Raw genomic sequence first — 26,761 nt, forward strand, 5'->3', positions numbered from 1 at the left:
ATTAAACCCATTTTAGAATAAGGCTGTAACGTAACAAAATGTAGAAAAAGTCAAGGGATCTGAATACTTTCCGAATGCGCTGTACATGGGCTGTTATGTTGATGGTGTAGATAGACAGTTAGGATTCACATTCATCCATTCATCAGACGGGTAAGACACAAATGTCATGGTAGTACTTTCATTCTGTCGTGAACCAAAGCCATTCTGAAGTACGCGACACACACCTCCTGCATTTAGCTTTCACAGTGAGCCTCAAGTCTCCCACGTCCCTTAACCAGATGTTTTCCTATAGAGGAAAAATATTGAAATGGAGTCAATTGACAGCTTGTTAATGTACATTAAGCCCTAACAATCACATACAGGGGGAATCAGCAGGAAATTATTATTGAAACACATATGGCTTTACAAAATTGCTCTCACTGACATAGTCATTACATTTCAATACAAGTTATAGGCTGTATTGGGTCCATGTTTTAGAATGGTATTATGCGTTACCCAACATTTCCATGATGTCGATTCTGAGATCCCTCCTATACCTTAGACTTTGGTGTACTCTTAAAATGGCAAAACAGCTATCTATAGCTGTCTATCTACACTGTTCATATTTACACTGGCTTGGAGTTTTTCCTGGCCAGGTCACCTGGTGAGGAAATGCTCCTATACATTATATAACCTCACAGGACCAGAATGTCCTGAGGATATGAGGAAACCTCTGTCAGGGGAAGGGGAAATGGGTGAATAAGCTGACAGTTGATGCAGAGCAGGCCTCCTCCGGGGCTCTACACTTTACAGCCCTGTAATGGAGAACTAACTGCTAATGTGTCTTCCAGGTCTCCTTCCCCAGTCTGCTTCAGCTCTGAGCACCACAAAGAAAGGTTCCTAATGAACAGATTTGTAGAGCAGAATTGGGAAAGCTGCGTGATTCCAATCGTGTTTTAAAACCTTGCCTAGGTCTACACTTAATTGGAAATCTTCAAAGAGAATGGTCAGAAACACGTCTTAAAGCTAGCCCGTGAACTATGTCTGAGCTTTTCTGTTGGTTTTGTAGTGGAATATATTGGCCGATAAAATATACACTACTTCATGATGTGGTGTTGTGCCTTTTGAAACGCTGGTACAGATTGTGTCATAGTGCCTCGAGGTCACATGTTTCCCAGGACTTTGAAGGGAGTAATTTATATTTGCATGTGTGCAGTGATGAAAATTTGAATAATTAAATAGCAGGATTCTCCCTCAGGCTAGAATACTACTGATGAATGACAGACTGATTATAAGTGACAAATATATGACAGATGTACAGTGCCATTCGGAAAGTATTCAGACCCCTTCACTTTTTCCACAGCCTTATTCTAAAATGGATTAAGTAAATAAAAATCCTCAGCAATCTACACACAATACCCCATGATGACTTAGCGAAAATAGGTTTTTAGAATGTTTTGCTAATTTGTTAAAAATAAAAAACAGAAATACCTGATTTACATAAGTATTCAGACCCTTTGCTATGAGACTCAAAATTGAGCTGAGATGCTTCCTGTTTCCATTGATTATTAAAATTGGATTATTAAAATGTCTAAAATCCTGTTGTTGCTTTGTCATTATAGAGTATTGTAGGTAGATTTATGAGGGGAAAAAAACAACAATTGAATCAATTTTAAATAAGGCTGTAACCTACCAATATATGGAAAAAGTCAAGGTGTCTGAATACTTTCCCGAAGGCACTGTACATGTAGGAGCGAAGCTGGGGCTGGACATTCAAGGCATTGAGCTATCTTGTGTGAGATAATATGCAGTGATCTAGAGTCACATCAGTATTGTTCAATATTAACATTACATGTATATTCATATTCATAGTAATAATATCTATGACTAACAGGTGACATACATATGAATATGTTTCTCCATCCTCTAAAGAACAAATACAGTTAAATGGGAACCAGCTGTTAGGGTCTCTGAATAAAGGAGTAGCATAACTGTGCTCCAAGACACTGATCTAAAGTCACTTTTAAATGACAATGGTTAGAATGTCAGATTTGTGTAAGCTAAGCAGATCCTAGATCTAAACCAGGACAACTTTTACCTGTACCAGTCAGCCCATAGTTGATATTGATGACTCCTGTACGTGTGTGTGTGTGTGTGTGTGTGTGTGTGTGTGTGTGTGTGTGTGTGTGTGTGTGTGTGTGTGTGTGTGTGAGTGTGTGTGTGTGTGTGTGTGTGTGTGTGTGTGTGTGTGTGTGTGTGTGTGTGTGTGTGTGTGTGTGTGTGTGTGTGTGTGTGTGTGTGTGTGTGTGTGTGTGTGTGCGCGTGTGTGTGTGCGCGTGTGCGTGTGTATGTGTCTGCAGGCCTTTCCTAGTGCTGCCTCCCCTGATGGAGTGGATCAGGGTGTCGGTGGCTCAAGCCGAGCACCGCCGCAGCTTCTCAGTGGACAGTGACGACATCCGGCAGGCCGCCAGGCTGCTACTGCCAGGGGTGGACTGTGAACCACGCCAGCTCAAGTACGGCATGGAAACACACACACATGGCACGCAGGCTCGATACACCCACACTCAACAATATGAACTCAAACAGACACATGCACACACACTACCACGGATGGACCCATGTGCACGCTCACACACACACATGCACACACACACACATACACACACACGCACTCGAACACACACACTCGAACACACACACACCTCTCATACAGTTGTTATTTGTCCTCACATTGACACAAGTCATTTAACACACAAATAATTTCTGTCCAGAATCATTGTCACACTCTAAATTCAGCTCATTGATTTCCTTTCCTGTGATTTCCCTACCAGGACGGATGACTGTTTCTGTGCTTCCCGCAAGCTGGATGCAGCTTCTACAGAGGCTAAGTTCCTCCAGGACCTGGGCTTCCGTATGCTCAACTGTGGCCGGACCGACCTGGTGAAACAGGCTGTCAATCTGCTAGGGCCTGACGGCATCAACAGCATGAGTGAACAGGTTAGTTAGACACACACACACACACACACATTGACAGGCACACACGCATACATACACATGCACAAATGCATGCATGCACGCGCGCCTGCACACACACACACGCACACTGCCTGGGGAACAGAACATAGAGCAGACATAACGCAAAACCAAGCAGACACCTTGCAGGCAGGCAAGCACTGGCAAAGATGCTTACACACACAAACGCACACACCCCTTCGGCCTCATATACACATGGATGGATGCCCACGCCCACAACCACCCACCCATGTTCTCAACTCAATTTGACCTGCCACTTTTTTTCTGCTCTGTGGTAAACGTGTGAAACTCAGTATTGCCCACTCTCTCCTACACACATCAGTCCATTGGGACAACACACACACACACAGCTACGTCTTACTATACTTGTGAGGACTTTTTGTGGAACTAAAATTGATTCCCATTCAAAATCCTATTTTCCCTAATCCCTAACTCTAAATTGAACCCTAATCCTGCCCTACTCACTGTTGAACCTTTAACCTGTATTTTTGCTGCTGGTGTTTTCTCTAAGAATTGGAAAGCGGCACATGTTCTCCCCCTGAATAAAGGCCGGAGATCCTTCTGATTTACATAATTACTGCTGAAAGTTATCTTGCTTAGCCAAGGTACTAGAATCCCTGACCCAGCTAAGAAATGTTTTACCTTCTCACTCTATTCTAAATATGCACTAGTCTGGTTTTAGATGACGTGTTGAATTGACTAGATTATTAAAAAAACATTGTGCTGCCCTATTTATAGACCTTTCCAAGGAATTCGACACCATTGACAATTCCCTACTCATTCAAAACTTTTTTGAAATGGGCCTGGACAAGGAATCGTGCAAATGGTTTAAGAGCATTCTAACAGACAGGACACAAAGTGTGCTTTCTGATGGGGTCAATTCTATTTCCTCTATATTACGAAAAGTGTACCGCAGGGGTCGGTATTGAGACCAGTTCTCTTTACTATTGATATAAATAATATTGGTCTATGTATTAAATCCTGTACTATTTATCTGTATGCAGACGGTACGTTTATGTATACCATTGTTCTAACTGTAGACCAGGCATTGTTAGAGCTGCAATCTGATTTTGTTGTATTACAGAAATCCCTACTTAATGCGGGCAAAACTAAATATTGTTCTCTAATTCATGGCACTCACAACGAGTGGGTTCCCGCCCAAAAATATCTCGGTGTCTGGATTGGTAAACATTTAACATTTAAAAAGCATGCTCATGAGCGAGTTAAAAAGCTAAGATATAAAGTGGGCTTCTGTTTTAAGAATAGATCTTGCCTCACCATGAACAGCAGGGTAAGTTTTAATACATATTACTGCTTCCTGTATCAGAAGGTGAGCTGGACCTCACTAAAGTCCCGTAGAACCCTTCATTACTCGATTCTTGTTTACAAAGCTCTGCTCAACAAGCTTCCAACATAAACTATATATAGAAAAGTAAGTGGACACCTCTTCAAATGAGTGGATTCGGCTATTTTAGCCACAGCTGTTGCTGACAGGTGTATAAAATTGAGCACACAGCCTTGCAATCTACATAGACAAACATTGGCAGTAGAATGGCTTTACTGAAGACCTCAGTGACTTTCAACTTGGCATCGTCATAGGATGCCACCTTTCCAACAAGTCAGTTTGTAAAATGTATGCCCTGCTAGAGCAGCCCTGGTCAACTATAAGTGCTGTTATTGTGAAGTGGAAACGTCTAGGCGCAACAACGGCTCTGCCGCGAAGTGGCCACCCAAGTAGGCCACCCAAGCTAACAGAATGGGACTGCTGAGTGCTGAAGCATGTAGAGAGCAAAAATTGTCTGTCCTCGGTTGTAACACTCATGGTCGAGTTCCAAACTGCCTCTGGAAGCAATGTCAGCACAAGAACTGTTTGTCGGGAGCTTCGTGAAATGGGTTTCCATGGCCGAGCACCCGCACACAAGCCTAAGATTACCAGACACAATGCTAAGTATTGGTTGAGTGGTGTAAAGCTCGCCGCCATTGGATTCTGGAGAAGTGGAAACGCGTTCTCTGGAGTGATGAATCATGCTTGATGAATCTGGAGTGACGAATCTGGGTTTGGGGGATGCCAGGAGAACGCAACCTGCCCGACTGCGTAGTGCCAACTGTAAAGTTTGGTTGAGGAGGAATAATGGTCTTGGACTGTTTTTCATGGTTCAGGTGAGGCACCTTAGTTCCAGTGAAGGGAATTGATCTATTTTTATTTATTTTTTGTAACCCCTTTTTCACTCCAATTGGTAGTTACAGTCTTGTCCAATCGCTGCCACCCTCGTACGGACTCAGGAGAGGCCAAGGTCGAGAGCCGTGCATCCTCCGAAATACGACCCTGCCAAGCCACACTTCTTCTTGACACACTACTCGCTTAACCCGGAAACCAGCCGCACCAATGTGTCGGAGGAAACACCGTCCAACTGGTGACCGTGTCACCGTGCATTGCGCCCGGCCCGCCACAGGGGTTGCTATAGCAAGATGGGACAGGAACATCCCTGCCGGCCAAACCCTCCCCTAACCCGGACGACACTAGGACAATTGTGTGCCGACCCAATGGTGCCTTAGACCACTGCGCCACTCGGGAGGCCCGTGAAGGGAAATCTTAACACTACTGCAAAGAATTAGATTTTAGAGAAATCTGTGCTTGCAACTTTGTGGCAACAGTTTGGGGAAGGCCCTTTCCTGTTTCAGCACGACAATGCCCCCATGCACAAAGCGAGGTCCACACAGAAATGGTTTGTCGAGATCGGTTAGGAATCATTTGCCTGGCCTGCACAGAGCCTTGACCTCAACCCCATCAAATAACTTTGGGATGAATTAGAACGCCAACTGCGAGCCAGGCCTAAGCGCCCAACATTAGTGCCAATCTCACTAATGCTTTTGTGGCTGAATGGCAGCAAGTCCCCACAGCAATGTTCCAACATCTAGTGGAAAGCCTTCACGGAAGAGTGGAGGCTGTTAGCAGCAAAGGGGAGACCAACTCCATATTAATGCCCATCATTTTGGAATGAGATGTTCAACAAGAAGGTGTCCACATACTTTTGGTTATGTAGTGTATCTCACTTCGCTGTTGAAATATAAAAATATGTTTGCAGGGTTGGTTAACTGACCCCCTGGATTAACTCTTGAGATCTCGCTTGTCTCCACAAAGTTGGTCAATCCGCCTTTAGTTTTAAGGCACCACAGTTAGGTAATACTTTACAAAACAAATTACACCGGGATTCCCGTTGCCGATAGGGCAGTTTTAAACTCTGTTGTTACATTTAATTGAAGTATGCAATTGTTTCAATTGACTATTATTACTTGTTGTAATAACCTGATGTAATATATTTACAGTTGAAGTCGGAAGTTTACATACACTTATGTTGGAGTCATTAAAACAAGTTTTTCTACCACTCCACAAATTTCTTGTTAACAAACTATAGTTTTGTCAAGTCGGTAAGAACATCTACTTTGTGCATGACACAATACATTTTTCCAACAATTGTTTACAGACAAATGATTTAACTTCTAATTCACTGTATCACAATTCCAGGGGGTCAGAAGTTTACATACACTAAGTTGACTGTGCCTTTAAACAACTTGGAAAATTCCAGAAAATTATGTCATGGCTTTAGAAGCTTCTGATAGGCTAATTGACATCATTTGAGTCAATTGGAGGTGTACCTGTGGATGTATGTCAATTCCTACCTTAAAACCCAGTGCCTCTTTGCTTGACATCATGGGAAAATCAAAAGAAATCAGCCAAGACCTCAGAAAAAAAAATTGTAGACCTCCACAAGTATGGTTCATCCAGGGGAGCAATTTCCAAACGCCTGAAGGTGCCACAATAGTACGCAAGTATAAACACCATGGGGCCACGCAGCCATCATACCGCTCAGGAAGGAGACGCGTTCTGTCTCCTAGAGATGAATGTAGTTTGGTGCAAAAAGTTCAAATCAATCCCAGAACAACAGCAACGGTCCTTGTGAAGATGATGGAGGAAACAGGCACAAAAGTATCTATATCCACAGTAAAACAAGTCCTATATCAACATAACCTGAAAGGAAGAATCCGCTCAGCAAGGAAGAATCCACTGCTCCAAAACTGCCATAAAAAAGCCAGACTACAGTTTGCAACTGCACATGGGGACAAAGATTGTACTTTTTGGAGAAATGTCCTCTGGTCTGATGAAACAAAAATAAAACTGTTTGGCCATAATGACCATCGTTATGTTTGGAGGAAAAAGAGGGATGTATGCAAGACGAAGAACACCATCCCAACTGTGAATTACGGGGGTGGCAGCATCATGTTGTGGGGGTGCTTTGCTGCAGGAGGGACTGGTGCACTTCACAAAATAGATGGCATAATGAGGACACAACTGGGCAGAACAGAACTGTGGGCAGAACTGAAAAAGTGTGTGTGAACAAGGAAGTCTACAAAACTGATTCAGTTACACCAGCACTGTCAGGGGGAATGGGCCAAAACTTATTGTGGGAAGCTTGTGGAAGGCTACCCGAAACGTTTGGCCCAAGTTAAACAATTTAAAGGCAATGCTACCAAATACTAATTGAGTGTATGTAAACTTCTGACCCACTAGGAATGTGATGAAAGAAATAAAAGTTTAAATAAATAATTATCTCTACTATTATTCTGACATTTGACATTCCTAAAATAAAGTAATGATCCTAACTGACCTAAAACAGGGATTTTTTACTTGGATTAAATGTCAGGAATTGTGAAAAACTACGTTTAAATGTATTTGGCTGAGGTGTATGTCAACTTCCGACTTCAACTGTATATGTCATGATCGTTTGAAGCATACTTGGACCAACGTGCAGCGTGATCTGGGTTCCACATCTTTATTTTGAATGAGTGAACCACACAACAAAACAATAAAGACTAAACGAAACGTGACAACAATGGAGTGCTAACATGCAACTACACATAAACAATATCCCACAAACACAGGTGGGAAATACAGCTACTTAAATATGATCCCCAATTAGAGACAACTATTACCAGCTGCCTCTAATTGGGAATCATACAAATTCACCAACATAGAAAAACAAAACTAGAACCCCACATAGAAATAATAAACTAGACTAACCCCCAGTCACACCCTGACCTACTCCACCATAGAAAATAAGGACTCTCTGGTCAGGACGTGACAGTAACCCCCAAGTTGCGGACTCTGGCGCAAAACCTGAAAAACATAAAGTGAGGGTTAGGGGGGGGTGTCTAGTATCGGTGGCGGCTCTGGTGCAGGACGAAGAACCTGCTCATCCCGCCAGCATCGGGGGCGGCTCTGGTGCGGGCCGAAGAATCCGCTCATTCCGCGGCTCCAGCCATGGACCCAGGCTGAACACTGTGCCTGGACTGGACCTAGATACCGAGGAAGGCTCCTGCCATGGAGCGGGACTGGACACCGGCCCTGGCCTGGACATCGGTGCAGAGGAAGACTCCTGCCATGGAGTGGGACAGGACGCTGTGTCTCGAATGGGCATCGGTGCAGAGGAGGGCTCCTGCCTTGGAGCTGGACTGGACGCCGTGCTCGGACTGGGCAGAGGAAGGCTCATGCCCTGGTGCTGGAGGTTCGGACCATGAACTGTCAAAGGAGGTTCCGGATAGTGGATCATCGCAGGAGGTTCCGGACCATGGACCGTCTCAGGAGGTTCCGGACTGTGGACTGTCTCAGCAGGTTCCGGACTGTGGACCGTCGTTGGAGGTTCCGTACTGTGAAATGTCGCCAGAAGCTTTGGACTGTGAACCGTCGCCGGAAGCTCTGGACTGGAAATCGTCGCCGGAAGCTCTGGACTGGGAATCGTCGCCGGAAGCTCTGGACTGGGAACCGTCGCGGGAAGCTCTGGACTGGGGAGACACACTGGAGGCCTGATGCGTGGAGCTGGCACAGAACGTACTGGGCTGTGAAGACGCACTGGAGACCTGGTGCGTATAGTCTGCATTAATTGTACCGGAACTTTAACACACTTCGCACGGTGAGTACGAGGAGTTGGCACAGGACGTTATGGGCTGTAGAGACTTGGTGCGTAGAGCTGGCACAGAGCTGAGAAGGCGCTTTCCAACGCGCCTGCACCACAGCATACTCCTTTCCATAACCTCTCTCCGGTATCTCTCATTACTTTCTATCGACTCCCACACAGGCTCTGGCTCACTCCCCAGTTCCACCAACCACCCCATGTGCCCCCCCCCCATGTGCCCCCTTTTGGGCTTTCTCTGTGGCCGCGAAACCCGGCGTTGTTGCTGTCCCCCCTTCTCTCCTTGCGTCTCCCGCCAAGGAAGGTGATCCTGTCCTGCCAGGATTCCTCCCAAGTCCAGGGTCCCTTCCCATCCAGAATCTCCTCCCAAGTCCATGTTTCCCTCTCCTCCTGGGCACGCTGCTTGGTCCTGTTGTGGTGGGATATTCTGTCACGATCGTTTGACGCATGCGTGATCTGGGTTCCACATCTTTTATTAGAAATAAGTGAACCACACAACAAAACAATAAAGACTAAACGAAACGTGACGACAATGGAGTGCTAACATGCAACTACACATAAACAATATCCCACAAACACAGGTGGGAAAAACAGCTACTTAAATATGATCCCCAATTAGAGACAACGATTACCAGCTGTGACAGTATATCTGTCAATCTTTTTTTTTTTAATTGTTGTTGTGTTGATGGAATTTTTGTCCTCAGGGCACCATTGCAAATGAGACAACTAATTCCAACCCTAACCAGAATTCTAACTCTAACCCTAAACACAACTTCTACGACTAAAATAGCCTTTTTATACTAGTGAGGACTGGAAAAATGTCTGGTACTCACAAATTTAGTCAAATGTGTATACACACACACACACACACACACACACACACACACACACACAATGTTGCTAGTGAACCAGCAACATTCAATTTTCAGTTTTTAGTTTGAGGCTGTTCTGAGCTGAAGAACGCAACTCATTCCCTCCAGACTGCCTCCTGCCTTTGATGTTTAGACTGACTGAGGAGCCCATTGGAAACACACTGTTCTTAGGGAGCTGCAGAACATTACTCCTCTGAGTTTTCCATGATCAACGCCACACGCTACTGTAGTTAATCAAAGTGGCTGGAGGGGGAAATTTCAAACATGGAGTCCAAGTGTGCTGTAAGCAAATCCAAGAAGTCAGATACAGGTCAAGCTGAGGATTGTTGTCATGTGTTGACGGCTTTGACTTGTGCTCATGTATCTGCGGTAGTTTGGTGAACCACGCTCGCATGATGAGTAGTAACCTTGTCTAAGACCTGAAGATTTGTGTTAGCTCACCGAGGTATTGCCTAGGCTTTAGCTCCATGAGCTAACACAGTATTTTGGGGCACAGGAGAAACTGTGGGTATTCGAACCCAGATGGTCAAACTCACAGTGTAAAGCAGCCATCCACTGTCATACAAAAATGATGTCCTTGACATCTGCTTCATATCTGCTTTATTCAACTCACATAACCCTGAACATCTGGACTATCTGTCAAACAAAACCCTAACTGTAATGTGACCAATGTATCTTCCGACCCCTGACCCCTCTGATGTACATCAGGGAATGACCCCTCTGATGTACGCCTGTGTGAGAGGGGACGAGGCCATGGTCCAGATGCTGTTGGACGCTGGAGCAGACATCAACAGTGAGGTCAGTGATGATGACAACACCATGTTGTCTAGAATGATATGTATGTAGCCTGTTCCCAGATCTGTTTGTGTTGTCTTGCAAACTCCTATGGTCATTGTCTTGTTTGGCGTCATCATTCCAATTTATGTGTTGTGAGACGGGAGAAAACCCAGATTGTGTTGTCCCTCATCTGTCCCCACTCCTCTCCTGTTGCCATGCTGTATGTATAGTGAGAAGAGGGTACGGTCATAATCATGAGGCACGGGCCGCCATGCTGTTTACTGTACACAATTTAATGACACACTGTTTACAGTTGAATTACACAGACATAACTGTAAGCTCACCTTTTAGCTATTCCTTTGGTACAAAGAATGAAAAGAGAACATTAAATACTATATGTTTGAGGCATTTCTCAGGTAAGCTTTGGGGGATCTTTGGTTGTAGCCTAGTTACATGTAATGGTGGCCTATGCCTGTTAGTCCTAGTCTTGTTGAGTCACCTCATGACTGTGGAACCCACCAGCCATCACGTCAGTATTCATGTCGGCCATGATAGTGGTAACCCCAGAACAAAGCACTCAACACAACACTCCAGTAGGTGGAGGATGGTTTATGTCATTGGTTATTTTGAACACTCGTTATCATCGCAACGAGGTCATAATGATTCATCTAAATAAAGTTAAATGGAGCACGTGACTGTTTTGATTGATTAGACAACAGGACACTGTTTGTTGCTTCCGGTATTTCTGAAGAACTGCACACACCAGGTCAAATAGAATAAACATGTGTTACTTCTGCTTCTGTGTATCCTCAGAGTAATTAAGGTCAGGAAAAGTAAATTAAAGCAAAGCAAATTTGAGAAAAGTCAATTAGAGAAAAGCTCAAAATGAGTGTCCGCTTCAGAGACTCTGAGAGTTGCTCGAGGGAATTGTGTGTGCTTCGTTCACGGGTCTCTGCTCACAGCCTCACATTCATGTGCTCCCAGTTGTTGTCTCAACCCCTGATTGACTGTCTGCCTGAGAGGAAATGTGGTCTAGTTACTGAGGTTAGGTCAACTTAGGTCAGCCTTGGACTCCAGACAGACAGACCAAGGCTGGAAAAGATTGAAAAGTGGAAAGTATCTGAGTACTACACTGTTAAGCAGAATTAGACAGAATCGACTGAGTTGGTTTAGCAACAAAATCTGCAGGATGTCGGCTTTTGCCGCAGGCTAACTAGCTAATTACCTCAGGGTCGTAGTCATTAGGGCATGCAACGGAAAAAGTTTTAAAAGCGAGCAGAAAACAAAAGTTAGCTTTTTTTATTGTCTGTAAGTCTAAGTAGACCCTCCCTGTTTCAATCACCCCCCCCCTCCCCCGGTTTGGTGCCTAATGAATACGACCCAGCGCTCCTACCTTTAGACACCCTCCTTTAGTTGCTTGTCTTTGCTGCATAGACTAGCATTTTAATGGCTTTATATCTCTCTTCCCTGAACCTCCCTGATGACTTCCCAGGTGCCAAACACAGTGCACAAGCACCCCTCAGTCTACCCCGAAACGCGCCAGGGGACACCTCTCACTTTCGCCGTGTTACACGGACATGTCCCTGTTGTGCAGGTAGTGATGTCATCCTTTCTCACCTCATTGTGTTTTCTGTCTGTTCACCTCTCATTGTGCATCATATAGTGTCATGCAGGGTGGGGGTAAATTCCATTTCAATTCAGACAATTCAGGAATAAAATGTTTTTAAAAAATCTTAATTGAAAAGCATTGAGAAAAATTGGATTTAGAGATTTGGTTTACTTCCTGAATTGACTGAATATAAATGGAACTGACCCCAACCTTGGTGTCATGGTTATTATTATCATGACATAAATGGTGATAATAACAGCTAAAATGTGTTTTCTCCTAATCCTATGTATGTAATGTCTATTAAATGTCATTGAATGCTGAGTGACCTGAGCTTGAAAACCCAATGGAAACTGGTTGAAATGAAATGTACTAGTTTGAACGATTGTGTGATTCTCTACTTCCTCCTGCTGAAGTGCACGTAGCACACACTGCATTAACTTAATGGAAACAGGACAATCTGTTTGTCCACATTGCTAATGGTTATTAAACACAATGGACCAACATCGCAACGATCTTTCCACTGAACTGCTAAAACTAATTAGCTCTACTTGTTCAATGAAAAGGTGTAGCGGGACTTTTTCCATAGCCTCATCGAGGGGTTTCGGAAGTACATGGAAATCACATAGGCGGAAAGAAGAAAAACAGGATTTGTGGTTGAATAAATGCAGATTTAGTGTTCAGGCTCTTTGGGGTAGAACTTTCCCTAAGCACCTGTAATGTTCAGTCAGATTTGGTTGGGGGCTTTTCAGTTTCATAATTTCACACTCCATTTCCCAAGCCATCTGTTCTGCCAGGCTGTAAAATTGTACTATCCAGTATGTGGTTCAGGTTGTGCTGTCTGAGTCTATCTTGGTGATGGGCCACTGATGCTCATACCAACCCTTCAGAGAGTGAGGATAAGTCTGACTCCTCGTTTCTCCCCCTTGCCTTAACCCTGCCTCACCCACTGCCCTCCACAGCTACTACTGGATGCTCGGGCCAACGTAGAGGGCTCCCTACAGGATGGCATGGAGAACTACACAGAGACCCCGCTACAGCTGGCCTCCGCTGCAGGTACACTACTGGAACAGCATGCCTCTGACAGCCTGCAGCCGACCTTGCACAACCAATGTGGCCTACATCATGATGGCCCTGCTGATAATAACCAGAAGATGCAGTGGGATGTTATGAATAGGTCCTGGATTTTGGGCTGACCACCTGCCTAGAGAAATCTCAGGGCCCCGCATTGGGGAAATAATTCAGCACTGTTATAAGTTTTCTTTTTCTGGGAGATCTAGCGTACTCATGCGCACACACACACACACAGACACCTTGCAGATATACAGATGTAGGATCTTAATTTGAGTCAATTTGCTACAGTAGGAGAATAATCCTGAAGCAACAGGAAATGTGAATTATTATGTGGATTCGAATTAATGGACATTTCATGTAGGGGTTGATACATTTTTCATTAGGGAAAGTCAATTGGGATATTTTTAAGTGGAAATTACAACATTCTGAAGCCTTTTTAACCTTGAATACACTACAAGTTTGCATTTCCTGCACACTTCTCAGCAACAAAAAGGTGATCAAATTAAGATTTGACATCTGTAGGCACACTAGCGAAAATGTTCACACACACAAGAGCACAACTACGGCCTCATGTACACATGCATGGATTGACACACGCACACAACATCTGCAACAAACCACCCTCATACACACATTCTCAGCTCAACTTGACCCGGAACTTGACAGGCAACATTCTATTCCCCCTAGGTAACTTTGAGCTGGTCAGTCTGCTGTTGGAGCGGGGAGCAGACCCCATGGTGGGAACTTTGTACCGTAATGGCATCTCTACAGCTCCTCAGGGAGACTTGAACTCCTACAGTCTAGCAGCAGCACATGGACACAGGTAACACTTCCATAGTATCATCATAAGACTTTACAGAGGAAACACATCTTTCAAACCACCCTCACACACACACACACACACACACACCAGACACCCCCCTCCCCCACACACTCACATTGCATTGTTTTGTGTTGACATCATCATACCTTGCATTATCACTACATTATCACAACTGTCACTACTAACAAATATTTCTGTCTGCTATCCTCCACGTACAGGAACGTGTTCCGTAAGTTGCTGTCCCAGACAGAGAAGGGAAAAGGGGACGTGCTGTCCCTGGAGGAGATCCTGGCTGAGGGGACAGAGGAGGAGAGGGGCCTGGAGGAGAGGAGCCCCTCCCAGCTGGACCTGGTCCGGACAGGCAAGGCCAAGCTCAAGGCCCTGAGAGAGGCCATGTACCACAGCTCTGAACACGGACACGTGGATATCACCATCGACATACGCAGCCTGGGTGAGTGCATACTTGGTAACACTTTATTGGGATAGTCCATCTATATGGGATAGATCAGGTGGCACTTTACGTCGGAGGACAGGCTAATGGTTGGAACGGAACAAATGGTATCAAACAAATGGTTTCCTTTCCATTCACTCCATTTGAACCATAATTATGAGCCATCCTCCCCTCACCAGCCTCCTCTGGTATAGAGGCTCAACAAACAATCAATAGACCAGATCAGTAACATGTCAAGTTGTCAACTGCATGTCTGTGATCTAGAGATGTTTGACTTTTCACCCATGGTCGTATTATTTCTAAACAACATATACATTCTGTAGGCCTTCACAGTAGTTACAGTATAGATACGTGCAGCCTTTGTCAGTATACTAGATATATATTCTCACCCTATACATTGTAATCTAAGAGATCTAATAATCTGGGGTCATTGCATCCCAGTCACATGAGGTTAGCTATAGATTTTCTGCCTGTGTTGTTGTCGTTTTCCCACTGGAATGAAGGCCTGGCTGTTTGTGTAACAACCTTGTGTTTTGTTTCCCTTTTGTCTCCTAGTTGCACTGAGCTCTCTTAGTGTGTTCTCACTTCAATCACTCACACTTCAGCCACTTAAAGTCTATAATGCTAAGCAAAGATCTTGTAGTTTATTGACAAGATACAGTACCAGTCAAAAGTTTGGACACACCTACTCATTCAAGGGTTTTTCTTAATTTTTACTATTTTCTACATTGTAGAATAATAGTGAAGACATCAAAACTATGAAATAACAATATGGAATAATGTAGTAACCAGAAAGGTGTTAAACAAATCAAAATATAATTGAGATTCTTCAAAGTAGCCACCCTTTGCCTTGATGACAGCTTTGCACACTCTTGGCATTCTCTCAACCAGCTTCATGAGGTAGTCACCTGGAATGCATTTCAATTAACTTGTGTGCAAATAAGTTAATTTGTGGAATTTCTTTCCTTCTTAATGCGTTTGAGCCAGTCAGTTGTGTTGTGACAAGGTAGGGGTGGTATACAGAAGATAGCCCTATTTGGAAAAAGACCAAGTCCATATTATGGCAAGAACTACTCAAATAAGCAAAGACAAAAGACAGCCCATTATTACTTTAAGACATGAAGGTCAGTCAAAACCTGGAAAATGTCAAGAACCTTTCAAGTTTCTTCAAGTTCAGTCGCAAAAACCATCAAGCGCTATGATGAAACTGCCTCTCATGAGGACCGCCACAGGAAAGGAAGACACAGAGTTACCTCTGCTGCAGAGGATGAGATCATTACAGTTACCAGCCTCTGAAATTGCAGCCCAAATAAATGCTTCACAGATTTCAAGTAACAGACACATCTCAACATCTACTGCGTGAATCAGGACTTCATGATCAAATTGCTGCAAAGTTAAACCACTAGTAAAGGACTCCAATAATAATAAGAGACTTGATTGGGCCAAGAAACATGAGCAATTGACATTAGACTGGTGTAAATCTGTCCTTTGGTCTGATGAGTCCAAATTTGAGATTTTTGGTTCCAACCACTGTGTCTTTGTGAGAAGCAGAGTAGGTGAATGGAGGATCTCCGCATGTGTGGTTCCCACCGTAAAGAATGGAAGAGGAGGTGTGATGGTGTGGGGGTGCTTTGCTGGTGACTCTGTCTGTGATTTATTTAGAATTCAAGGCACACTTAACCAGCATGGCTACCACAGCATTCTGCAGCGATACGCCATCCCATCTGGCTTGGGGTTAGTCCCACTATCATTTGTTTTTCAACAGGACAATGACCCAACACATCTCCAGGCTGTGTAAGGGATATTTCACCAAGAAGGAGATTGATGGAGTTAATCTGGCCTCCACAATCATCCGACCTCAACCCAATCAAGATGGTTTGGGATGAGTTGGACTGCAGAGTGAAGGAAAAGCAGCCAACAAGTGCTTAGCATATGTGGGAACTCCTTCAAGACTCTTGGAACAGCATTCCAGGTGAAACTGTTTGAGAGAATGCCAAGAAAGTTGTCAGGGTGGCTACTTTAAAGAATCTGAAAATATAAAAAATATTTGTATTTGTTTAACACTTTTTTGGTTACTACATGAATGTGTTATTTCCTAGTTTTCATGTCCTCACTATTATTGGGGTGGCAGGGTAGCCTAGTGGTTAGAACATTGGACTAGTAACCGAAAGGTTCCAAGTTCAAATCCCCGAGCTGACAAGGTACAAAATCTGTCGTTCTGCCCCTGAACAGGCAGTTAACCCACTGTTCCTAGGCTGTCATTGAAAATAAGAATTTGTTCTTAATTAACTGACTTGCCTAATAAAATAAAGGTTAAAAAAATAATAATAATAAATTCAAAAATGCAGAAAATAGTAAAAATAAAGAGAACCCTTGAATGAGTACTTTTGATTGGTACTGTAATTCACAGAAGACAGAAATAGAACAAAACTTTTTGACATAGAAACACTGGATATTCGTCCAGTTTAAATTTTAAAAGACGTTATTATTGAATTATTAAACATTCCACCCATGAGGCTAAAGAGGGCGCTTTTGGTCATTGACTGCAGGAAAGGGCTACGGGGTTCTTCGGCTGTCCCCATAGAACCATTTGAAGAACTGTTTTTGGTTGCAGGTAGAACCCTTTTGCCTTCCATGTAGAATCCTTTCTACAAATGAGTTCTGTAGAACCCTTTCTACAAACGGGTTCTTCCTGGAACCAAAAAGGGTTCTCCTATGGGGACAGCCGAAGAACCCATTTAGAACCTTTTTTTAATACATAATGCCTCTTGGTGTGTCTCAGGAGTCCCCTGGACGTTGCACACCTGGCTGGAGTCTCTGCGGACATGTTTCCTGCAGCACCGGAGACCACTGATCCAGGGCCTGCTCAAGGAGTTCAGCTGTATCGAGGAGGAGGAGTACACACAGGAGCTCATCACCCACGGCCTGCCACTCTTGTTTCAGATCCTACGAGCCAGCAAGGTGACTGTATATCAAGGCCTCTATTCAAAAAGTGTCTCAGACGATTGCTGATCTAGGATCAGGTCCCACCTCTTATTCATTATGATCTGAAAGGCAAAACTGATTCTAGATCAGCACTCTTACTCTGAGTCGGGCGCATATGTCACTGTCTGCCTTCTGCTTTTCTCCATATCCACATTCCACTTTCTGTCAACTTACAACCTAATTTATTGCGTAGGGAAATTAGTTTTGCAGGAAGATCATACCAAAAATACACACATTAGAGGAATTTCAAAGGGCAATTCACAATGTGAAGGTTGTCATCAAATCCCAACACACAATCACTCTCTGTCCCATGTCTCCATCTCCATGTGCCCCTCTTTGTCTCCTTTTCTCTCCTGACAGTGAAGATAATCATGTCTTCTCTCTGCCTCACAGCCAGACCCTGAAGAGATAACCTATAGTTGTTCTAATTTCCTTCTATGGGCCCTGGTCAAACGTGGTGCACTAAATACGGAATAGGGTTCCATTTGGAACTCAACCTATTTGTCTTCCTGTGATTATGTAATACAGCCCGTAGCTTCACAGTGACTGACAGAATCACCCAGAGGCCCAATCCATTTCAATTAGTGCCTTGATTTATGATTTATGCCCTCCGGTTATAACTTAGTACCCATTCTTGAAAAACCCACCTTCTCTCTTTTTCTCCTCAAGATTCACTGCAGCATTAGATCCAACAGAATATCTCTGTAATATATTAGAACTAGAATCTCCTATTTTGAGTCTCACAATAGAATGCCTTTCATTTCCAATCTAACTTTTGGCCTGTCATGTATGCATTATTGCTGAGAGAGAGAGCAGATGAACACACATGCACATGGGCACTCACACACAAATACACACATACACACACACACTTAAGCACACACACACACCTATGCTCTCTCTCTCTCTCTCTCTCTCTCTCTCTCTCTCTCTCTCTCTCACACACACACACAAACACACACATGGACACACATTGCCCTCTCCTGTCCCATTCCAGCAGCCGCCCTTGTCCCTGTCAGGGTTGATCTATGGCTGAGGCAGTGACCCCATCTCTTTGAGACCCCAGGGACCCCGTCACTGTTTGTCCTGTCATATCCCTGCTAATGATGTGTGACTTCAAGGTAGAACACATTCATCTTCCTCTAGCCAGACTGAGTGTGTGCCAGTCTATTCACACCTCCTTGTTCTCCTTGTTTAACACACACAAGGGAAGGCTGACGCACAACAGAGAGGGAGTGACACAGAGAACATTTGTACATTTGTTTTTCTGTTCACGATGTGATATGAGAATTTGCCTGTGTTATGTTTCAGTAGTTCTTCTGTGTCTCTCAGGAGAGTATACATCAGGTATCCATGTGACACATTTTAATAGCTTTTGTTTGAACAACAACGAGAGCTCAGCCTCTGCCTGGAAAGTTAAAAAAAACACATGAAACTCCTTGTGGAGTGAAGTGGCTGGTAATTGATGTTGGAGGCGTCATGCTAGCGTGGTGCAGGGAGGCAGATTTGTTGAATACACAGGGGAATTGTTCTATAAAGCGCACCGGTCCATTGTGTATGCGCGCGTGTGTGTGCGCGTGCGTGTATGCATGCGAGTGTGCGAGACGGGTGTGTGCATGCTACTACCCCTCTACCTTCTCTCCCATGGGCTCTAGTACAAAACGCAGTGACTCAGACACACCCTCCAACAGGAGAAGCCCATTCTGACCCTGGAGACGTCTCACACTCAAGCCCGACATATTATGTTTCTCATCGTCACGTGGATATACAGCACATACAACAGCATTATAGCTACAGTACATCAGTGTGATACTCACCCCATCCACAGATAAAGGGTGTGGGTCACCTGATGTCTGAAAGTGGCCTTAACTAATGGTTGACTGTGAGCTACTGTGCTTGATCAGTTAGTCGCCTTTGTGACTTGGGATATTTGAAGATTTGTTAGTGAATGTGGTAGTGGATATCTCTACATAAATATGCCTTTTAAATTATGGGTATGGAGTAATCTCGGAATCCAGAACTAAATTCTCGCATAAGCGCTGACCTCCGACCAGCTAATGGATTGTGGGTGTTGGGAGAGACTGGGTATGGAGTGTTGTATCTAAATACACATGTATTGTGGGTAGGAGTGTATAAAACCAGTCTGATGTCTAACCCCTCCTGTCTGTTATGTTCCAGAATGAGGTAATCAGCCAGCAGCTGTCAGTGATCTTCACCCAGTGCTACGGGCCATACCCCATCCCCAAACTCACAGAGATCAAGAGGAAACAGACCTCACGCCTGGGTGAGCACTATAATTAGGATTTTGACACTTTGCTGCAATAGCTAGACTTCTACATATACACTACATGACCAATAGTATGTGGACACCTGCTCATCGAACACCTCATTCCAAAATCCTGGGTATTAATATGGAGTTGGTCCCCTCTTCACTGCTATAACAGCTTCCACTCTGTTGGTAAGGCTTTCCACTAGATGTTGGAACATTGCTGCGGGGACTTGCTTCCATTCAGCTACAAGAGCATTAGTGAGGTCGGGCACTGATGTTCTGCGATTTGGCCTCGTAGTTGACGTTCCAATTCATCCCAAAGGTGTTCAATGGTGTTGAGGTCAGGGCTCTGTGCTCTCACCAATCTCGACAAACTATTGAACCTCGCTTTGTGCACGGGGGCATTGTCATGCTAAAACAGGAAAAGGGCCTTCCCCAAAATGTTGCCACAAAATTGGAAGCACAGAATTGTCTAGAATGTCATTAATTGTATGCTGTAGCTTTAAGATTTCCCTTCATTGGAGTTAAGGGGCTAAGCCCGAACCATGAAAACAGCCCCAGCCACTTATTCCTCCTCCACCAAACTTTACAGTTGGCACTATGCATTCGGGCAGGTAGCGTTCTCCTGGCATCCGCCAAACCCGAATTCGTCCATCGGACTGCCAGATGGTTAAGCGTGATTCATCCCTCCAGAGAAGGTGTTTCCACTGCTCCAGAGTCCAATGGTATTGAGCTTTACACTACTCCAGGCGACACTTGGCATTGCGCATGGTGATCTTAGGCTGCTCGGCTATGGAAACACATTTTATGAAGCTCTCGATGAACAGTTCTTGTGCTGAGGTTGCTTCCAGAGGCAATTTGGAACTTGGTAGTGAGTGTTGTAACCGAGGACAGACCATTTTTACACACTATGCGCTTCAGCACTCGGTGGTCCTGTCTGTGAACTTGTATGTCCTACCACTTCGCGGCTGAGCCTTTGTTGCTCCTAGACATTTCCACTTCACAATAACAGCACTTACAGTTGAACGGGGCAGATCTAGCAGGGCAGAAATTTGACAAACTGACTTGTTGGAAAGGGTACTACGTTGAAAGTCACTGAGCTCTTCAGTAAGGTCATTCTACTGCCAATATTTGTCTATGGAGATTGCATGGCGGTGTGCTCAATATTATACTCCTGTCAGCAACGGGTGTGGCTGAAATAGCCAAATCCACTAATTTGACGGGGTGTCCACATACTTTTGTATATTAGTGCACAGATTCACTTGAATATAGACATGTGCCATCTGGTGGCTAAAGATAGTAATAAACTGGGTATTCAGAAGTGACTTGGAATACATGATGAATCTGTGTGCCTTCCAGACCCTCACTTCCTGAACAACAAGGATATGTCAGATGTGACCTTCCTGGTGGAGGGCAAGCCCTTCTACGCCCACAAAGTCCTGCTCTTCACCGCCTCCGGCAGGTCAGAACGCTGCACTGCACTCTCTCTCTCTCTCACACACACACAGACAGACACAGACACACAGGGCAAGTTTTCTCGACACAGATTAACCTAGTCCTGGACTAAAACACACTTTCAACAGAGATTCTCCAATCATGATTTCGAATCTTGGATAGGCTTAAACTGCATGCTGGCATATTCCTACATTTCCCCTTGCCCTAGATCTGAAATGATTGGATAAGTGTAAGTGAAAAGGTATAAGCTCCCCCCAATCTATCTGAGGGAAAGTGAGAGCTTTTCCTGATCAGGTCACTAAACACTCCTGTCCCCAACTACCCATACATAACTCAAAACCATTAATGCCGAGGTCATTTGATCCCTATATTTCAAATGTGCTTGTGTTTCACCATATAGATCTGGATACGTGCGCCATCTGTACTCTGCTTACACCATTGACACACACATACACACACAGCGATTGCACATTGGCTACACAATGATGAACAATATGACTGACTGCAGATATGTGTAGAGACTGTGTCTATATTGTCAGTGCGTTGATCCATAATGTCATTTTCTCCGGCCTTTGGGACCCTAAGAATACTCTCACTTCAGTTCCTGTCACATGTCATTAAGGATGATTGACCCGATAGGTCATACAGTGAGTGAGGACTTGTCACAAGATGGTGGATGTCCTTGACAAATGCTCTGTTGACGTTCTGGAGATATGGTGGTATGTGTGAGGGGCCGTGTAAAAACCTGGATCATATTTAAATGGATGGGAACCATTACTTTCTCTATACCGTAAAATACACGTTTTTTTTCAGTCATTGTGTTTTACTCTGTACCATAGAATACAGTGTATGACTTGATCACAACAGTGATTACGGTTTTCATTGGTGAAGTGTAAAGACCATGATTGAAACGATTGTGAATCAAGGTTTACTACGGTAATATCAACCAAGATAAGGTTTCTAATTCCTCATTTTCTCTATCTGGTTGGTATTTATCTCTGTCTTTCTCGCTCCTCTCCTCAAGGTTTAAGTCTCTTCTGGCGAACAGACCAGCTGCTGAAAACACATGTATTGAAATCAGCCACGTCAAATACAACATATTCCTGGTATGTTCAAAGAGAAAACGACCGTTCTGTTTACTTAGATATCTGTTTTCCCCTTACAATCTGATTCTATCGATACATAGATCCAGAAACGATCCAGACACATGCACAGATCGGGCTCTATCTATCTATAGTGCCCTTTTATTGTTGCGCTGAACCCACTGCCCGCAAGTCATTGTTAAATATGTGTGATTTACAGTGTGGGGAAGCTACTCTGAAAATATAGTTTACCAAGCTACCAATCACTTCACACTGGAAGAAGTTAAACTACCCTACAGCTACACTTAAGAAACAGATAGTTGACTTAACTAAAGGTACTTTGAAAAAGTAGTTCACTACATCCAAACTACTTAAATGTTCAATATGTAAATCTGAAATGTCGTAGACTACAAATTGCATGAACAGGTCATTTTTGGGTCAGATGTTAACAGAATGTGTCCATTTAGCCTATTAAACACAACAACTCTGTTTCGAGTGAGAATTAGGCAGGTCTGATGCTGAAAAAGAAAGTAAATTCTTACCTACTTTACCCATATTCTCTTGTTTAGTTCCTGTAGTTAGCTACACCACTACATGGCAAAAAGGTCATTATCTACTAAAAACACTAGTGGATTTGAATTTAGATATGCTACCACCAAGCTACTGGCAAATGTAGTTCAATTACTAGCTGAACTACATATAGTTCACTACTCCCCAACACAGGTAATTGAATTAGCCATTAATATTTGGCCATCTATTGCTTTTATGTAACTTAATAATCAAAGTCATAATTGCTGTGTCTGGTTCGTGCAGAAAATCTTTTTTTGGGGTGCCCTTTTTTTGTTTGAGCACCTACCCCTTAAAAGGTCTGTGCACGGCCCTGCATAGATCATGCAATGTTGTGATACGTTCTCAAAATGGACTGTTCATACAACAACAACAAAAAGAACCCACATTATTTCCCATGACAAATCCATTTCCAGGTCGACTGAGTCTAGGTTTTATGAACGTTGTGTAAACGTCAGTTCTCACTACTGTTACAGCTGGTGATGCAATACCTGTACTGCGGTGGGACGGAGCATCTGCACATCAGAAACACAGAGGTTATGGAGGTAAGACTGGTACAGTAGCTCACTCCTGGACATTGTCAGTCGTGCTGAGTCATAACCTCTACGATGCAGTGAATCTGATATGGATGCATCAATGTAGACACCTGATATGAGAAGATTAATGTTCTATTTGTCACAGTTCGTGAGAAGCAGTAATACAATATATGTCCAACAACATGTAATACTTTACCTAACCTGGTCCCAGATTTGTGTCGTTGTGACCATAGGTCAGGAGTTAAGGCAGCACAAATAGATGCTACCAGGCTATAACTCCTCTTTTCTGGTGTGTGCAGCTGCTGTCAGCGGCCAAGTTCTTCCAGCTGGAGGCGCTGCAGAGGCACTGTGAGGTCATCTGCTCTAAGAACATCAACACAGAAACCTGTGTGGAGATCTACAGCCACACCAAGGTGAGAGGGTCAAGTTGAGTTGAGAATGGATGTATATTTGGATGGTTGGGTTTGGGGGTTGCCATGTGCATGTCTACTGTCTATCCATGTGTGTGTGTGTGTGTGTGTGTGTGTGTGTGTGTGAGGCCGTAGGTGTGCGTGTGATCATGTGTAAAAATCTTTGCCTGTGGTTGCCTGCCTGCTAGGTCTCTGTGTTTGTCTGTGCTGCTGCAGTACGCACTGTAGGCATGTGTGTGCGTGTGAGCAAAAATGAATAGGTTTGGCATACATCTCAAACTAGGTAACACTCATCTGTTCTCCAACCTTTCGCTCTATCAGTTCCTGGACTCCCCAGAGTTGGCTGCCTACATCGAGGGCTACTTCCTGAAGAACATGGTGGTGCTGATCGAGCTGGAGCCCTTCAAAACGCTGCTATACGACACTCCCCCAGGCAGCCCCGCCACGAACGTACTGCTGGACCTGGAGAAGACCCTGGGCATCCGCATCCAGTCCATCCACCTGTCCTCCTCCAAGGGCTCCATCGTCTGATTGGTTGATTGATTGGTTGGTTGATTGATTGAGCTGCTACTGGGACTGGAACTGTCTATCTGTCACCATTGTCCCCAGTACAATACATACCTGTACTGAACCACAATCGACAGTCACGCTATTGAATCACTTGCTGTGCTGACTCACGTCATTGCCATTCCCCTGCAGCCTACTGAGCCTATAGGTCCGAGCAGTTAGGCAAAGTGGACAGCGCTGGAACCTCTGTAGAGCTGTAGTAAAGATGATTGATCAAAGCAATAGTGGGACTATATCACTGAGACCCAGTGAGAAGAGTGTGTGTGTCTGGGATCATTTGTAAAGCTCCAGTCAACATTGCTTCGCTCCTTGAAATTAGTCTCTAGACTGCAGTCAAACCTGCCATTGTCCACTTGTATTCTGGACAGAATCGTTGTTGGTACTTTTCTTAGCATTGTTCTGCAATCCTACATAGCTTTATAGTCTATTTATGACTGGACCTAGCCAAACTAAACATAAGAGCAGACCTGGGTTCAAATACTTTTTGAAATCTAGTCTGCCTGGAGTGTCAGATGGGTGGGGTTTGCACTTTTGCGACTAATATATTGGTTCCATTGCAACAGGGAAGCTCAATCGCCCATTTCTTAAAAGGATGTAAAACGATTTCAAATAGTATTTGAACCTAGGTCTGTTAAATGTAACGTGATATATGGACATACTGTTTGTAATGTGTTCATATCTTTCAAGGGAGTCATGCAAAGGAGAGAGGTATTGGGAAATTCTTCAAGCTACGTTTGGGAAAGCTGGAGAACGCAGGAACACATTTCCTTCCTTCATCCGCTGTTAGAACTGTGTAAATATTGTGAATAAAACACAGAGCTTTGGCTCTTCCTGTAAGTTAATGTATATATCCTACAGATGTTTCTTCTCATGCGTCTCACCATTGAATATTGCTGTAAAAAAACGCTCTTCTTTTCAATGTGTTATCGTTCTGTATGTTTCAAGTTGCATGTCACGAGAATGACTGTTTTGTTTGTGTTCCGTTTGGTTTAAGAGTGGCATGAGACTGTAGGAGGGAGTGGGAGGGGTAGAGGAGTGATACTGTCAGCATGAATCTCTAAATGTGTAGAAGTGTACTGGTGTCTTCATTTCAGGGGAGAACGACAAAGGGCCTGGATCTGTATTCAAAAAGTGTCTCAGAGTGGGAGTGCTGATCTAGGATCAAGCCCTCCTGTCTGTTTCATCTTATTCATTATGATCTAAAAGGCTAAAACAGGCCCTAGATCAGCACACGTACTCTGAGACATTTTATGGTTAGGGGCCTGGTTCAAAATATTACCAGGGTCTTAAATCTTAAACCGGAGAAGCGTCTTTTGTGTTTTCCAGACATTGTGAAACCACATGTAAATGTGTGACTTCCTCTATAAAGATTAATATAAAGAATTATATGAATCCTCTATCAACTGGTACAATTCTTGGCTCGACAACAATCTCAACTCTTTTTCCTGCTGTGAAAACTTCAAACCTAAATAAATGTTTTCCAGTTGTTGTTGGAACCTGTGGATTTGCCCTCTGGTGTTCTGTCATTAGCTAGATCCCCATGGCGGAAGGTTTGGATGGTTGTCTTCGATCCCAGCTAGGGAGTTGGTTCTGTGATACAACCACACACTTAGCAAGCTGTACTACAGAGAATGAGTGAGTTTTAGATTGCATTCCAATTCTCCACCCTTCTCTCAGTGTGCACTTGCAGTCTTCCAGTCATGGATTTAAAAGTGGTGGAAACTGCCTCCAGCCAATGCTTATGCCAATCCAATGGTTTTAAATCCATGACAGTGAGTGCGCAAGTGCACACTTTGGGAGAAGTTTGGAAAATCGGGATGTAGCCTTAGTATATGTTGTCTTGTGCAACTGTTCAACCCATCTGTGATCATTAGATGTGAATGCCTTTAGCCTGGTCTCCAACGTGATATGATCCCTTTCACTATCATCTCACTCCACGAAAGGGGGCATATCAGTTTGGATCCTAGGCTAGAATGCCTGCAGAGCACTGCTGGAGCCCAATAGACAGGACTCAATGCTGGGAACACATACAATGCACCGTGTAAATAAGGCAGTATACAAACAGGATTGTGATATTCTTAGCAAAGTAACTCTGTGTCTAGAGGGAGAGAATACAAGTGGTCAGAGATAAGTAGTCAGCATTCGAGAAGGAGAGAGAAGAGAGAGAGAGGCAGCCAGTCAGAGAGAAGAGAGAGACACTCGGATGAAGAAGAGAGATGGAGTTTATAAGGGAGAAGAGAGAATCAGTGCCATTGTAACAGCAGTGCAGAGAAAACAGGCGTGTCATTGTACTCCGCTCTTCTCTT

The 26,761-nt window shown here is 44.0% G+C and overlaps 1 protein-coding gene across 2 annotated transcripts in view; it reads left to right on the plus strand.

Moving 5' to 3' along the window:
• Positions 1-25,854, plus strand: part of btbd11b (BTB (POZ) domain containing 11b) — a 127,485-nt gene extending 101,631 nt beyond the window's left edge. Inside the window, exons 4-17 of one of the 2 annotated variants that reach the window (XM_024398907.2) lie at positions 2,340-2,492; positions 2,811-2,976; positions 10,562-10,651; positions 12,123-12,224; positions 13,199-13,292; positions 13,998-14,133; positions 14,352-14,584; positions 17,367-17,545; positions 19,748-19,853; positions 21,198-21,300; positions 22,318-22,399; positions 23,419-23,487; positions 23,778-23,891; positions 24,210-25,854. In XM_024398907.2, the coding sequence (XP_024254675.1) occupies positions 2,340-2,492; positions 2,811-2,976; positions 10,562-10,651; positions 12,123-12,224; positions 13,199-13,292; positions 13,998-14,133; positions 14,352-14,584; positions 17,367-17,545; positions 19,748-19,853; positions 21,198-21,300; positions 22,318-22,399; positions 23,419-23,487; positions 23,778-23,891; positions 24,210-24,419 (1,837 nt within the window). In that variant the 3' untranslated portion in view covers positions 24,420-25,854. The remainder of the gene's footprint in view (positions 1-2,339; positions 2,493-2,810; positions 2,977-10,561; positions 10,652-12,122; positions 12,225-13,198; positions 13,293-13,997; positions 14,134-14,351; positions 14,585-17,366; positions 17,546-19,747; positions 19,854-21,197; positions 21,301-22,317; positions 22,400-23,418; positions 23,488-23,777; positions 23,892-24,209) is intronic. The other variant, XM_024398908.2, reaches the window with a different exon arrangement.
• The last annotated feature ends 907 nt before the right edge of the window (positions 25,855-26,761 follow it).

This window comes from Oncorhynchus tshawytscha, linkage group LG06 (genome assembly GCF_018296145.1).
Source record: "Oncorhynchus tshawytscha isolate Ot180627B linkage group LG06, Otsh_v2.0, whole genome shotgun sequence".
In the NCBI taxonomy this organism is placed as follows: domain Eukaryota; kingdom Metazoa; phylum Chordata; class Actinopteri; order Salmoniformes; family Salmonidae; genus Oncorhynchus; species Oncorhynchus tshawytscha.